Source organism: Trachymyrmex septentrionalis, unplaced genomic scaffold (genome assembly GCF_001594115.1).
Source record: "Trachymyrmex septentrionalis isolate Tsep2-gDNA-1 unplaced genomic scaffold, Tsep1.0 scaffold15, whole genome shotgun sequence".
In the NCBI taxonomy this organism is placed as follows: Eukaryota; Metazoa; Arthropoda; class Insecta; order Hymenoptera; family Formicidae; genus Trachymyrmex; species Trachymyrmex septentrionalis.
Genome location: NW_017304653.1, coordinates 198,814 through 215,167, shown reverse-complemented (window position 1 = coordinate 215,167; position 16,354 = coordinate 198,814). Strand labels below are relative to the sequence as shown.

The 16,354-nt window shown below is 37.5% G+C and overlaps 1 protein-coding gene across 2 annotated transcripts in view; it reads left to right on the top strand.

Moving 5' to 3' along the window:
• Positions 1 to 16,354, top strand: part of LOC108745834 (epithelial discoidin domain-containing receptor 1-like) — a 158,999-nt gene that overhangs the window by 83,828 nt on the left and 58,817 nt on the right. For both annotated transcript variants that reach the window (XM_018482224.1, XM_018482223.1), the window contains exon 4: positions 6,620 to 6,851. In XM_018482224.1, the coding sequence (XP_018337726.1) occupies positions 6,620 to 6,851 (232 nt within the window). The remainder of the gene's footprint in view (positions 1 to 6,619; positions 6,852 to 16,354) is intronic.

The window sequence follows — 16,354 nt, the reverse complement described above, 5'->3', positions numbered from 1 at the left end:
CTTACAACAGCGGTGAGCGCTCCTTTGTGCTGCTTGAGAAAAAAAAAAAAAGAAAAAAAGAGAGAGAGAGAGAGAGGAGAGAGAACTGCCCCGCCATTTTCTTCGAAATTTCCCGAGATAATAGGCCGACGAACGTTTCGCTCCGATACGAATTACCGCCGTATATACCGGCGTATTTTTCTTTCTCGCTCACTGCGGACGTCGAGAGTGTACGTTTAAAAAGAAAAGGGGAAAAAAAAAAGGAGAAAAGGAGAAAGAGGAAAAAATAACGTGAAGCTAGGTTCTGCGCGCGTTCCCAGATTCTCGTTATACTGAAAACGTCGCGAATTAAAACAACGCGCCTGGGGATGCGTCGGTTACATGAGAAAAATCATCCGGAATGAAAACACCGGAAATATAAAATAGTATATAAATGGCTCATAGCAAACATTGCGTAAAGATTGACGTTAATGTCTGGTATGGAAATGTATTACAGGGTATAGGATTCTCTACAAGATATGCTCTGATGATGCATTTCGACGCAACTCGAAAATTTTTTTGCAAGTTTAGGTCGAACGGATGTTTCTGACAAATAGGAAAGTTGTAGCATATAGGCACATATAGACATCAAATATACCAGAAAAATGATTCATTTTTCTATAACAAAAGTGATTTCAATTAGGGGCGAAAATTCCCGAGTTGGTACAACAGCCGTGAGCCATGATAAATCATTTGTGAATAGAAGAATAAACAGTTCTCACCGATGCGTATCGTGAAAGCTAATGGAGCGCGATTTTTCCAATTATCGAGTGAAAAATTTTTGACGTACAATCGGCGCGAAAAAGCCAGTGCTGTATTTCGTACCGCATACTCCTTTTAGGAATCGTGCAGCTGCAAGTTCTTCCGCACGTTTCCGCCGTTCCTTTTCTTCGTGTTTCCGTTCAATGGCATTTCCAGAATGGGTGCAATTAAGACGCCAGTAGGAACATAGAACGGGCAAGATATCGCTCGAAGAAATTGAACGGGGTTGAGAAATCACGAGACGATTTTCGCCGCGTAATTTCGTTCGAAACGAAAATAGCGCGCGTTTCAATTTATCTGCCGGGTGAACTGTGATTACGTGCTAATTACGTCGATGCATACTATTAAGCTCGCGAGTTTATTTTCAACGCGAAAGCGAAATATTTAGTTATTATTGTTTACGTGACGTTGTAAATGTACATCGTTAATGTTACCGTAGCTTTGAAACGATAAGCAATGATTATTTCCGCACACGAACTTCCACGCACACGTTCGCACACGAATTGTTGTTCGAACAGCTGGAAATATGATACGAACCATTTTCCTAAATAGAGGAACCGGAGGAAACTGCATGATACAAGATATTTACTTCGGAAATATACGTGCTAGCGTTGAGTTAGCGAATTTTTACAGGCTTGTAATAGCTCTTACTTAGAGCCATTACTTGATACACTATAATTTAGAAAAGCACAGACAAGACGGCGGTTAAAAGAGACAGCCGCTTGTGGTCGCGGCCGATTACGCTTACGCGTCAAACGATGCCAAAGTGGACCTCATCTTCGATTTTACTTCATCTGAACATCGAGTTATAGAATGATTGGAACAGAGACGCCTCGAGCATCACAGGCGAAGAGCTCTCTGAAAATAGCCTCTGATCCGTTCGATGTTCCAAACAACGAATCGGTAAAATAATTTCTGATTCATTTTCCCCTTCGAGATATGGAAACAGTGCGCGTGAAAAAAATTTTTATTGTAATAAAATATGTTCGTATAATATTATGACACAAATATATGAGAAATTACACATTAACATCTATTATACACTGTTGGATATCAAAGGAGCGAAGGTAATCGAATCCTCTTTGAGCTATAAATAATATTTTGCTATTTTTAATCTTCCATCTTTGTCAAAATGTAAATCACTCCATTTCTGTGATTACTTTTAAAGTAAACATCCATATTAACGTATACACTTAGATAATAAAAAAAAGCTAAATTGGAATCAAATTAAATATGTAAATTTTCTTGAAATAAATTGTTTAACTCCATTGCTTTAGTAAAATTAACGATATTAGGTATAAAGACATTAGGTAACGACATTAGGTATAAAGAGTAACGGCAAATTATAGATATGATTAAAAATAACCCAAATTGGGGATAATCTGATACACACAGAGGAAGATTTCTTTGATTTAAAGAAATATTTCTTTGCCATACGGTTAAAGAAAAAATTTCTTTGATTTGAACATCATTTCTTCGATTTAAACATAACTTTTTTAAGTCAAATAAAAATTAAAGAAATTATTGTACGTTCAAAGAAATGACGTTCAAATCAACGAAATTTTTTCTTTAACCATATAACAAAGAAACATTTCTTTAAATTAAATCAAACGTTTAATACCCATAATTTGATACAAAATTAATCGGAATATTTTTCTTTCCTCGAGGAGAAAATTAAGATCAGACAGATTTAAAATCGCGGTCTTAGAGCCCGATTTAGTTCTGTGATATTCGCACTCTATAGATATATCTTCGTAGAAATAACAGTGCCAGTAAAGATTCGATTGGTAAGTGGCCGATACCGTCTTTTTCCAATTTCGCGACGGAGAAACACAATGATTCTTTAAAGAGATACTTTCTCTCGACTGCAGTCTACCGCGATAACATTTATTGAGAGACACGGCTCATCTTACACCTGCAAAGATATTACAGTTCATTCTGCAGGTTCATTGCCGTGTGATGTTTGGCACGAAGATGATGTAAATATAATATATTTTACATTAAGAAAAGAGGCTAATCGTACTTCGGCGCTTCGCTATTTATTCATTCATAGAGCATCATATAGTTCGAGAATTTCGACGCTATACTTATTTAAATTGCGAAATCGAAATCCGTCCAATAAAAGCAAAATTTTTTAGGTCAACTTAACGAGCAGAAATCAAGAAGATGTGATTAAGAGATAAATGTAAAACAGTGTACGTCTGAAGAATAATTTCGTTCAATGAATTCGCCCAATCATCGCAAACTGATATTCTTCTCTGATCTAAATATCTAATTGCACGGATAAGATCGTCCAATGCGTGTGCTGTGTAATTAAAGATATTTTAATTTAATTAACTGGCGTATAACATGACGGATTCTTTAATGCTAGGAGAACAGATCCGAGATCGTGATTGAGAATTAGATTGAAAAATAACTTCTCTTCTCCGCAAGAACCATTCAATTCGTAACGATAACGCACGATAAAAATTCTGCCGCGTGACAGATTCAATTTTCCCGTGACCGACAACGTCATCGTCGAAACGGTAATAACGACGACTTTTTTTTTCTCACTCCGAAATTAAATTCTGACCGCGGCTGACGGGACGGTGCTTTTGTCATACGAAATCGCGCGCGAATCTTTTTCCATCGATCGCCATTCGCTCCGCCACTCGCCGGCGGCGTGACGGTGAGATGTCCGTCAATCTTCCCGATCGATGGTTTGCATAATGCGAGCGCGTTAACGCGCGCAGATAGCGAGCAATCCCGCTGTCACGTGCCCGTTAATACCGGCGAATGCAGAATCGGCGGGGCGGTTGACACGATGGAAAATTTAAGTTCGCCACGCCATCCTCCTCTCGCCTCGCTCGATTTAATGCCATCCGTCCGTGCCAGTCGTGCGGAGCGGACGACATGAAGTTTTCGGTGGTTCTGCGTCGTGTTTCACCGCCAAGAAAACGATTATACCGGATCGTCTTTTTGGTACACGCAGAGACCACACACTTCGATCCTTCCTTGCCCCGCGACACTCATGGAAAGTCATTATAAATAGAACCCGCGAGCCGGTTTTGAACACCATCGCGAATTTTTGACGATATAAAAGAGCCGCGTAAAGCGGGATATTGTCTTCGCAGAAATAAACTCGCGTTTGCATGCATTTACATTCAATTTAGGTAGGTAAAATTTTGTAATTTAGATGGGATTTCTATTAAAAAATAATATCCTAAGAGAGAGAAAGAGGTTCAATTTTTTTACATATTTTAAACTAAATTTTCGAAATTTATTTTTTCATTTTATTTATTTGATGCCCGAGATCTTGCAATGAAATTATTCGTATTAAATATATATACATATATATATATAAAGTAGCAGTTTGTAACTATTTGTAATTTAAATACATTTATAAACTCATTGTTTATTCTAATAATACGACGCAATATTTATATCGTGTTAAAGAAACTACATTACATTACAACATTTAACATGATTGAACATATTTCTTTCAATTCATTGTTCATTTCTGTCGAATTTACTACATTATTCGGTTCGCTCTGATTGGATCTTTACCATTAACATGTTGCAAGTACGGAAATTAAAACTCAGCAGCAACGTTTTAAATAAATAGCACCAATCAGTATCTGTTGCAAATTCGCAAAAAAATTTTCCGGTTAATGAAAATATTCTTTATTCATTAACATCCATTCGACCATCTGTACTATAAACAATATCTCACAGTATGTAAGGAGAAGTAACATCTCTTTATGTGATCGATATTTATCATCATCATTAAACCACTCAGTCGATTCTTCCTTAAAATTTCTTACGAAATTTCATTCATTCGCCAACAGGGAATTATTTACTTAAAATAAGCGTTTTTCGTAACGATATACAAAACTACGCTGCAGGATCATAGAACCCACGCTTTGTCATTGCTACTCCACCTTCGGCTAATCATCCCGAACAAGCCGGTTGTTAACGATAAAGAGGCGCCTCCACCACACAGGTTGTAAATCTCGCGAAAGCAGCCATTATAACCTGGTGATCAGCTGTACTGCCGCGCCGTGTTGAAAACGCAGCCGTGTTATCGTACTCGATTAATGATGAACGTGAGGCATGATTATTAGCACCTCGTGGATCAGATCGCGACGCAATTCCTCGATAACGCGCAATTCATCGTAAATAGCTCTATTTTATATTTCTCATTATCGAGAAAGATTATTATAATCATCATCATCCCGCGCCGTAATAATGCAGTTTATTGTGCCATTTCGTTGTAAGTGGTATCTTACTTTATCGCAGTAAACGTCTCGCATAACCAACGAGCATCCCTTCGTTGGCGCAATTGTCGAGAAATATCATCTCCCTCTGAGACTCTTTTTCGCACGCTTGAGATATTGGTATGCCGAGAGCGCTACTCGCGCCGAAACTGCGAGAACGTTTCACGCGGCGATTCCTAATCTGCAATTTGAGAAGAATACACCCGCCCGTATATATAACTATACGTATCCTCGGCGTAACGCCGAAAAGGAGCAGCACTCTTACTCGAGCATTTAAACGGTCCACGCAATTAGGGAAGGCGCTTCGCGCTTCATGTTTTATTCATGCCGGCCTCGACGTAGAACTCCCTCCTTGCTTTGCTTTCGACCCCTCGAAGATTAAAACCGAAGCACGAGGCGGGCACAGCTTGAACGCGTATTCTAAATGGCCGCGTATTCCTATCTTACCCATATCACCTGTGCCGAGATGATACGTGGTCACTCCGAATATCTCCGATTTCCCGCCCTATGTAAATTCGTCGGTAAAATCGAACCGGACTTTGGGAATCTCGATAAGCTTCCGGATTTTCGATGATCTGAATTAGTCGGAAAGCCCATTTCTGCGTTTACATCTACGATTATTCATCATTTCTCTCATATTCTCTTACCCCATTGACAAATAATATCTATTTTAACTTACGCCACGTAATAACATGATATAATACGGTAATTTTATAATGATTTTATAATAATTTTACACTATTTTCGTCATATTTGTATAAGTAGTATTCTACAAAGACCTTGAATTATTACGAATGTGCGTTTTCTTTCAAAACAAGGAAGCCATTTGAGGTACTATTTTTTATACTAATTCTAGATCTTCCAAGCTTCCAAGCCATTAAAATGCAATTCAGATTCACATTGCGCGCGCAGCTCACATGGCGTCAATGAAATAACATTCGAGAAAGAGCACGAAATCCTCGAGTTCTCGCGCACGTAAACGCGATAATATCGGAATTTGGAGAGAGGACTTCGATGGTCGACCGCACGTCGGTTGATCTTCTGATAGCGTGAGATGAACAGTACTGGCGAGGAACTAACTCGATACTTTCACATCTAATTATTGTAGATCGTTACTTTTATGAGCGGACGAGATCGAACCGAAGCGCCTATATACGCGACTACTCGAAATTCGATTTCTGAGAAAAGAATTCTTCGATAGCTTTGTGTTTTTAAGTAATTTAATAGTTCAGTTATTTAATAGCTTTATCAAATTCTCCGTGACATTTTACATTTTTTAATATTTAATATTTATATAATTTTCAATTTTTTTTTTTTAATGAAAACATAATAATAGATAAAATGAGAAAAAATAAAATAACAGGAAATATTTTTCTGCTATTTTATACTTTTTATTTTAAAAACAAATCATTATTAAAAAATCGTAAAAATTGATTCTCCATATATTATATATATATGAAAATGAAATAAAAATTTATGTAATTGCAATATGTTATTTAAATGCATTAATGTTTCTTTTAAAGGTATATCACAAAATAACCAGCGCGAAAGTTAATTCGATACTCGACTGTCGATGGTTATAGATTGAAATCGGAGAACCTCGGTGGTGCCTGGTGTCCTAAGAACCAAATCACCCAGGAAGCTCGAGAGTGGCTGGAGATCGACCTTCATACTATCCACTTGATCACGGCCACCGCTACCCAGGGCCGTTTCGGAAATGGCGTGGGTGTTGAATTCGCAGAGGCGTATCTGTTGGAGTACTGGAGGCCGCGACTGGGCAAATGGGTTCGGTATAGAGACATCAAAGGAAAGGAGGTGAGCGCCTTAACTTAATTAAAGATTCTCTATCGCTAGATTACGAACACTGGTATAGAACGCTGCCACGAAGTTGTTCGACGTTTTCCAACCAAGTTCCTAAATCGGACTGATTGGGTTCTCCATTACTTACCCATTACCCTAATGGTCCAATCTGTATCCTAAGCTATTATAACTATCGTAAATTTAAATGATAAGATGCAAAAAAAATGAAAAACAGTTCTCTTGCTCTATAATGCGTGGGAAATTTTGTAGTTTTTCTATTTTAATTGTTAAGATAATCGAGTCAAAGTAAAATAACGAATTATATATTCTTTTGAATATACTCTGCGATTCGTAAATATTTTGCAATATAAAGAGGAAATAATTGGAAACGAAAAAAATTCAGGGGAGACTCCATTCAATTCGAAGACTTTTTCAATTTCTCGCGTATTTCTTATATCGAACCTCAAGGCATACATAACACGAGTACGAAAAACTGTGCGGTTTTTTTCTAACTGACAGACCATCGGATCGATGCACGCGAAGACCATTTTGGCAAAAACGGATTCGCCGCTATCCGTGATTTATGACGTGACGTCGGACGTCTCGATTCGCACATCTATCGACGCTGCGTTGATGCTGCAGCTGCAATAACCAGCACCGTGGTTACGGCTGGAACGATCGAAATAGGCTCGATCTCATTGACCCAAAATAATCGCGCCATCGTTCCTTCGGCTAAGCTTGTTGAGATCGTTATTCCGGAGCTAGATAGAATGCAGTCCATTCTATTTGAGTGCAGTTAAAGCAACGCGTATATACGGCTGAGCGAGATTCGACGAGCGCGAGTTCAAAGTGTTCGACGATCAAGAATCGATTGCGAAGCGCGGGATTATCCTTGCTTGAAACGTAAGCCGCTTATCCGCGAATCCGTAAGCTAATTTCGTACCGTCGGTGCGCCACTTTGTCGGGCCCGTCCTACGGCATGCCTCGAGCATGGCTTCCGCTCGTCTGCTCGCGAGAGAATCTGCTACGAGTCTCTCTCTCGACTAACGGCGAAGCCCACGTTGAAGTATTAGCGGGAGCAGCTGCGGTGAGCGGAACGAGTTCGTGATGGACGCCGTAAAGTTAGGATACCGGCATTACCGTGTACTATGCATTAGCAGCAGTATATTCCGTTCATATCCGTAGCGACGAACCGCGATCGATGCGCCACTACCACATTTAGGGCATTTTCCAGATTGAACCTCTCATAAATGTAAGGACTTCCAAAGTTTAACTACTGCTCCGCGACTTGCAATCATTTTTGATAAAACAATTATAGGGTACGTCTTTACAAAGACAATTCTTTCTAGGTCCGAATCCCGCTGAAGAAGTATTTTTTGCAATAAACTATTCGCAGATTATATAGATTTAAAAAATTCTCGTTAACATCAGATTATTTTAATAAGATGCTTATCAATATCAACGTGAAAAATTATAAAATTGCTTATCAGTTTAATAAATGACATTATTACTTTGATTCTATTCACGAGTGTGTTTCAAGACCGAAAAAGATTTTGGTTTGCAGAAGAGATACGTATATAAATTTACACCGAAATATTTAAGCACTGAAGATCCGCTCTGATCAAATATACATAATTTCTCTTATTTAATTAGGAAATTTCTTTTCCTCTTCTCAGTTTTCTTATTGAATAAATAACCGAAAAAATTGAAAATACAGATAGAAGTTTGAATAGGAGACACCCTATATATTCGTCCGCAAACGATCAGCCGAGATCGTTTGCGACTCGGAGTAGATTCTGTCCACATGATGGCGACTGCAAACATCAAATGTGCCCGATACCGTTTACCTTTGAGGGAGCCGCACACGAGTATCGCCGACGGCGACGGAACACGTTCCCAGTGAACTCAATGTCGTCTACCGTCGTCGGGCAATGTTTATGGACCACGTCGCCGTCGCTATTACGACACTTTAAGCCTCATTCGCCGGCACGTCCCCTCGGGGGATGATTCCGTAGCGATGCGAGATGCGACGCGTACCCGTTCATTAATGCGACGACGATATCCCCGTCTCGCTTTACGACGAGGCTTTAAGAAGAGGCGATACACGTCCTGAAAGGCGAGACGAAAAAGCTCTCGCCTAACCGCTAGGCAAATTGGCCATTCGATCGGCCGTCTCTATACATCCACGTTCGTCCGGTCCGGTTACGATCTTATTAATATTGATGGACCACTCGCGCCGGCGCTAATGCGTCGAGGGACTGCGTGACTTTGCTGTTCCCCTCCGCCAGCGAGAAGACACCTCGCGCGTCGCACGATTAACTTCATGATTATTCAATACTTAATGATTAATCCGCACGATTTTCTGCTCCGGGGGCGACCCTCTTGAAAATACGTTCGGTCAACAATCAAAATTTTATGATTATTCAATTTGGCAACGAATCTGAAATGTAGCAGTTTGCATAACGTGTCGAAACGTCACGATCGAACAACTGAAGCTTGTATATCTGAATGTCTGATTTTGAGATAAATAAATAAATATTTCATCTATTTAATTATAGTGTATTTTCTAAATTCTTCCTAGACAAACCTAAGTTAGGTCTCGGATATGCGTGTGATGTTAAAAGAGATTAAATATTGTACATTTTCGTCCTATTTTATAGTTTTACGCCAATTAACACTAAGTGCCTTTGATATATGCATGTCTTTCAGTAATCTTCCTGCCAAACAATTTAATACGCTGCACTTCATCTTAATTCGATTACATCGAAAATATGTCGAGAAGAGAAAAACGATCGAAAACATTATTAACTTAAACGTAAGATTAATGGCGGTGTAATTGGACAGGTGCTAACGTGACGTGAATCTAAAATTCCATGCCGAGACATAGTTTCTCGAGTATGTGACATATCCCGACTCATCACTATTCATGGCCTTATTATCAACTCGGCGTACTTAGTCCTTTTGCAGATCGCGCGAACGCGAGGAAGCTGCTCGCGCGTAAAATTTTGCTGGTGCAATTACTAGTCAGCGGAAAAACGACAATGATGCTGATAGGACACATTACAGTATTCTATCGATTTGTCTCTCAAGAGAGCAGTTGTCCGTTATAATCGATCGAATGTGTCTCTACATCCTGGCATCCGATTACTATCTTGTTAATATTGATAGCCAGCTTGCATCGGTGCTAATGCGCCAGAGGATTGCATCTTCGTCCTACATGCCAAAGACGCTGTCTATCGTCACCGGTGCTCAACCGCGTAATTTCATGCAAACTGTATAGCCCCTTCGATCCTATTATGAATCCTATGATTATTCACCGCTTTATCATTAAACGTAATCTGGTTACTAACCTTGATTCATTTTTTCCTGTTATGGACGAAATCCATTAACGGTTAAGATTTAATTTTGGACTTACCGCATCTTCTCTGAAAAAAACAAGAGAATTGATCCATTAAAATAGCTTCTCTCTCTCTCTCTCTCTCTCTCTCTCTCCCTCTCTCTCTGTCTCTCTCTCTCTAAAGCTTTAAATAACTTTATATTGATGGAATAGCTTTATACACGCGTTGACAAAGGGCCCCGCACAAAACCGCGAGTTTTTGGCTCTCGGTAAAATTAGCTTAAATTGTAATATGTTATAATTTTTAACTCACTGATCAAAAGTTTCCTGGGACAAAATTATAAAAAATGAATAAATTTTGTCATTTGAAAGTTATATTATTTTCTGCTCTAATCGGACGGAGAAGTATCTTTATCTATTAAAAATTAATTTTTATATTATTTTAATTTTTCGATAATTTAATACTTCTATGCAGGATAATTACATAAACCAATAATTGATGTAATGAAAACACATAGTTGCTTTTCAAAAAAATCAATTGCAATGCAATTTGTATACAATATATAAATTTGTAAACACATTTTTTTTTAACAATTTCTCTACATTTGATTATTCATCTCATTATTTTGTGCAAGTATTAAAGTACAGTCATCAAAGAATGTATAATTTAATAGATAAAGATACTTTACAGTATAATTAACGATTAAATCAGAAAGTAGCAATTTTCAAGTGATGCTGCAACAAATCCATTTTTTAATAATTTCGTTTGAGCAATCTTTTAATCAATGAATCAAAAACTATAACATAATATTACAATATTAAGACAATTTTACCGAGAGCCAAAAACTCGTGATTTTATGCAGGAACCCTTTTTTAGAAATTATTTATCATTACAATATGTCAATAATTAATCACACATTGATGTCGCTTCGAAAGATAAAGATATTTAATGTTGTTACTTGCTTAAATTGTTGCGCATAAAAAAAAACAGACGAATACTTAATACAAATTTTTCTAAATCAAGAAAATATCTCTTCTCTAAGGACAAACACGCGGTAGTTGTATCGAGAAATCCGATTAATTATTGTAGAAGGAAATGAGATTAACTCGGTAGACGCTCGTAGAAGGAAGTAAAATTTTTGCTTCCGCAGCAAATATACCCGAGACAGCAAATATTCCCTTTCCCGCGTCACGCGCTGCGGTGAAGTTTTTCCAGGGTTTTGTAGAGATATCCGAACGAAAGGGAGAGAAAGACAGAGAAAAAACATTCTACGAGACTCGTGCGCTGCGCCGAGGCGATAAGAAACCACCAGGTCTTTAACAATTTCGAGGACAAGAGAGGAGCCGCTAACGTATTCTGACGTGTGCATTTGTGCGTGTGCAAGGTGCATATACCGTCGCATAATGCGTACACGCGCCAGCGGAAAATGACGCGAATAGTACCACGTAATGCTAATAATAATTGTCACGCAGAGGGCGGGGGGAGGGGGGACGAAAGACGAAGGCACTCCCCAGCTTCAAAAGGCCGCCAGAGGTAATTAAAGCTCGAGGCGCAACCTTTCTCTCGCTCTTTCTCTCTATCTTTCTCTCGCCTCCGTATTTCACCCTCACTCGCACCCGCGAAGAAAGAGAAAACACCTTCCACAACTCCTTCCACCGGCTTCAACGCTCGTCTCAATAATAAATACCCCACGTCAAAAACCGACCCCACTTCTCATTAGTCTACGCGCCATAGCGTGCTTCCATCGTCCCGTGCTCCATCGACGGACGGGAGATTAAATAGATTTTCTTGGAATCTCTGACGCAGTTAAATTCGCCCGAGCGCAGCTTGTGCAATCCGCAGCAGCCTGCAGGAAATGGTACGTCCTACGTAAAGAAGTTTTCTCGAAACGACGATATTTTTTTCCCGCCAGTAGTTTTGAGAACAGCATGCCATCATTAAAATATCGCAATTGCATCTCAGTGCATTAATCCGCAGGAAAATTGGAAAGAAAATAATTAGGAACCACAAATGCGCGATAAAACTGCAGCACGTATTATGGCACACAATGAGATAAGATATACAATGAAGTATACCTTAAAATAATATTTATCGAAAGTACGCAGTTTTTTTTAATGAAATAATTATCTTTTCTTTATTTTATACGAAAATTTTTTTCGCGTCTTCCACAGATAACGCCTTATCTTAATTTCCCGACAACATCCGTAATTAATTTTCCAAACTTACATTATAATCCGGGTATACTGCTCCGTTAAACTTTTTCTTGAAAGCATTAATTACTCTTTTAATGCAAGCTTTTCATGTTTAGCACATATTTTCATGTTCCACGTGCGACATCAGCGCACTTGTAATCAACGTATCAAAAACCATTCATTAAACTACAAACATCATTAGCAAACATTATTAAAATACAGTTTGTGGATTTTAATTACAAGTGAAGTGCCTTTTAAATATATGTAGTATACTCGTATTTCTCCTGGTTACATATTTTTAACTGATCAAGGATATAACTGTAATTTGTGTACTATTTATTTGTGTGCTATTTTTATTGGTAAGAAAATATGAATGTAGAAAATTATTCTGATAGCAATAAAATACAGACGTAATCTTCTAAAACAACACCGGAGGAAGAATAAAGCGGAAGATCCTGTCCATTGCACAAAGAAGATAACATATGGATATCTTTTACTCCCTGCAGACCACACGTTGAATATACGCCGGTAGAACATCCACAAATTGAGCTTATATTGTTAAAAATGTTCACGTTCGCAACTATTGTATCTTGTTTTCTGTCCCCGATCAAAAATAAAAAAATATTACCACTTGTGTCGATTTTATTGGACGCACGATTTGTGAACTGTTGGAAAACTACTTGAAAATAATCGACGAACAGCTCATTCACGTAAACATTTTAATAACGTGTTTACCAGTGATTTTCGCCAATGATGTTTGCCCAGGTGTGTCCATTCCACTCTTAAAATATAAATCGACTCGCAAAGTACTCGAAACTGAAACTGTCCTACTTATTTTTTCCGCCATCTCCATAGTTTTTAATGAACGTCTCGCGCTTGCACTTTCAAATCTTTTTTATCTTTTAACTCTCGTTATTTTGTTTAGTGCAACGTAAGCAGTTAAAAAGAGACGTATTACTTTTGATAGGCGTCAAAAGTTAAAAGCACATTCGAGACGTCGGAATAATGTGACGGTGACAAATCACTTTTGCGCGAACGTAAAAAATATGTGTTCGCGAAACTAACTGAAAATGTCGGGTGTATATTATGTCTCTCGTGATTGCGATGAAAATATAAAAATAGGATACTACGAGGAAGCGTATGAATGACAATTATCGGATTTGCAATTTCTCTTTCGTATAAAATGATAAAAATCTTCGAAACAACGCTCGTAAAAAGTATGCTTAATCAGAATAGCACCATTTAACATTCAAAGAAGCGACATATCGGTATATACCATCAGTTTTAAAACGACTCTTAATCACGGTCCTCGGCAGAGTACAACGACCCGCGGCAACTGACATGTCACCCCCTTTTTCCACAGATTTTAACGCGGAGTGTTCTATGCGTTACATTTTAAAATGACACTTAATCACGGAAGTTCATGCAGTAACGCGACTATCAGTGGCACGAATAACGCGTTTCTAGTTGGCTATCGATGAAGCGGATAATATCGATTCCCGCGACATTCTACAATACAAAGAATTTTATTCAATTTCATGTAAATACTCAAAATGTCAAAATTCTTCATAAATATTTATTAATCACAAATAATAATTTATTATTCATAAATGGTTTTGATATGTAACAGCTTAAAGACTTAAGAGTTTAAATGTTGATTTGAATAAAGTCTAACGATTCAAATAAATTGTACATACATGTACGAAGCTTTTGGAATTAAATATTTAAAAATCACCTAATTTTCATTCAAACGTGATAGTTAATCAATAGAGGAGAATGGGAATGAAAAAGCTAGTATTTTTTAAAACAAAAAAGTAATTTGATGAAGATTTAATGAAATAAAATCGCTTTTGAACTTAAGTACATTTACTAATATACGAGATCAATTTATTTTAAAAAACAATATTTAATCATTAACAGATTTTAATCACTTTCTTTACACAAATAGGGAATTTGGCTCTTTCAACATAATATGGCTTGAAAGAAAATTAATATCAAAAATTAATATAAATTAATAATATAAATAAAATCAAGAGAAAATAAATGCAAAAGACATGGACATTTTAAAAATTGACATTTTGTCGTAATAATTCTATTTTTAACTTTACATAATAATCCTAAATTTACCTTTTACTAAGGAAATGTCATTTTTTGTGTGAACTGTAAAATATCTGCACTAAAAAAAAAATGTCAAAGTATTGCAAAGCAAATGTTATTTACGATGTTTTCTCCGATATTTAGTTATAAAAAAATTGTTTGTGATGACGAAATATACATTTCTGTGAAATATATGTTATTAATTGTAAAAAAATAAAAGAGATGGCTTATTTGCTAGAAATAAAACTTTATTTCACCGTATTTAAATAAAGATTTATTCTCGTGAAATAAATAAATACTATATATTTCTCATGAATGAATTTTTAAGTATCTTTTTTTCAGTGCGGATTTAGTTTCAGTATTGCAAATAAAAATATTTTTAAATTTGTAACTACATTCAGTTAGTTGGAATATTAAGTAGCTCTTTCAAAACATACTTCTTTGATAGCCATTCTGCCCTACAAAGTCGGGCAAACTATTCTCTTTAATATCTAACAATCGTATATTATGACTTTTACTGCGCACATTAGCTCTTTATGATTATATAATACATTCATTTCCCGAGCAAAACTCATCATCATTTATAATTAAAGAGCAGGAACGACTTCGATATAATGACTTTCGCAAAAGTGATGATTATAGGGATACTCGTAGACGGTAGGTATAAATGATAGGTCTTGGCCTCTTGATCCATCATTATCCTGTCCGGTGACGAACCGACTTCGCCGGGCTTTCCTCGCACGAGATCGAGGGGGAGGGGGGGAGGAATTCCGTGCGGAAATCCGATAATTGTCGGGGGATAAGTGCGCGAGTGGGGTGCGTGAGGAGACGGATGCGTGCGTGCAGAGCGGACGAGCACGCAACCGACGCTTGCGTTGATTCCCGGCCCCTGATCCCGGTAAATCACGCACTGTTTCCAGGTAGCCGCAGCGTCGGCAGCCAGGGGGGCGTGGAGGGAAAGAAATAAAGAAAACAACGAAGCGATATTGCCGGCCACCGTGATGATACTGGTTGTAATGGTGCACGCACAGGAAGTCGAGGACATTAGCAAAACGCGCTCTGTCCACAGGATAATTCACGCGTGTCACGAAACACTCGTGTATATAATTGTAATTGTAGGTGTGAAAGCCCGATGCGTGATGCGAGAGCGATAGCGCTGTCGTCGAAACGAGATATGCTTACGCACTGGACTGCGTCCTGCGAACGCGATATCGCGTACCTAATAACTCGAATCGCATTAACGTTCCGCTTTTATTGCATATCAAGGCTGAACAGATTTTCAAGATAAAAGATAATAAGCGCAGATTTTCGAGAGGGATATGATAGAACCGCACCAAAGAAGATTGCAGTCACAGTTAACAGTAAAGCTGTAGCATTTTTCTAGAATATCTCTTTCTATTTTTATTATACTCAGTTGGAAAATTTATGTTAAATTTAACACATCTCACGTATCACAAAAACGGTCCACTCAAATTTTTCTGTTAATTCTACATAAGATTTTACATAAGAATATGTACGAAAGTAATGTAACATTGGTACAGTTTGTAAGTAAACTGCGGAAGCATATTTTCTCAGTAAAACTAACATTTTTGATGTGTTAAATCAACACGTACTTTAAAAAACAATAAGAAAATGTGAAGGGCACATAGAATAACTGTCCCAATTACTGTGCCTGTCCCTATTAGTGTGCTTTTGTATTTCTCGATAAAGAAAACTAGCACGAATAAATAAGAAAAAAAATTTGTTCTTGTTAAGTTAAATTATTAATGCATACGATAACGAGGATAATATTTTATTTTTTGAGTATTAAAGTATTTTAAATATTTTTCAAAAGATATGAGAAATTTACGTGAATCCAGTAATACGTATTGCAAAGATTTTAAGCTTATCT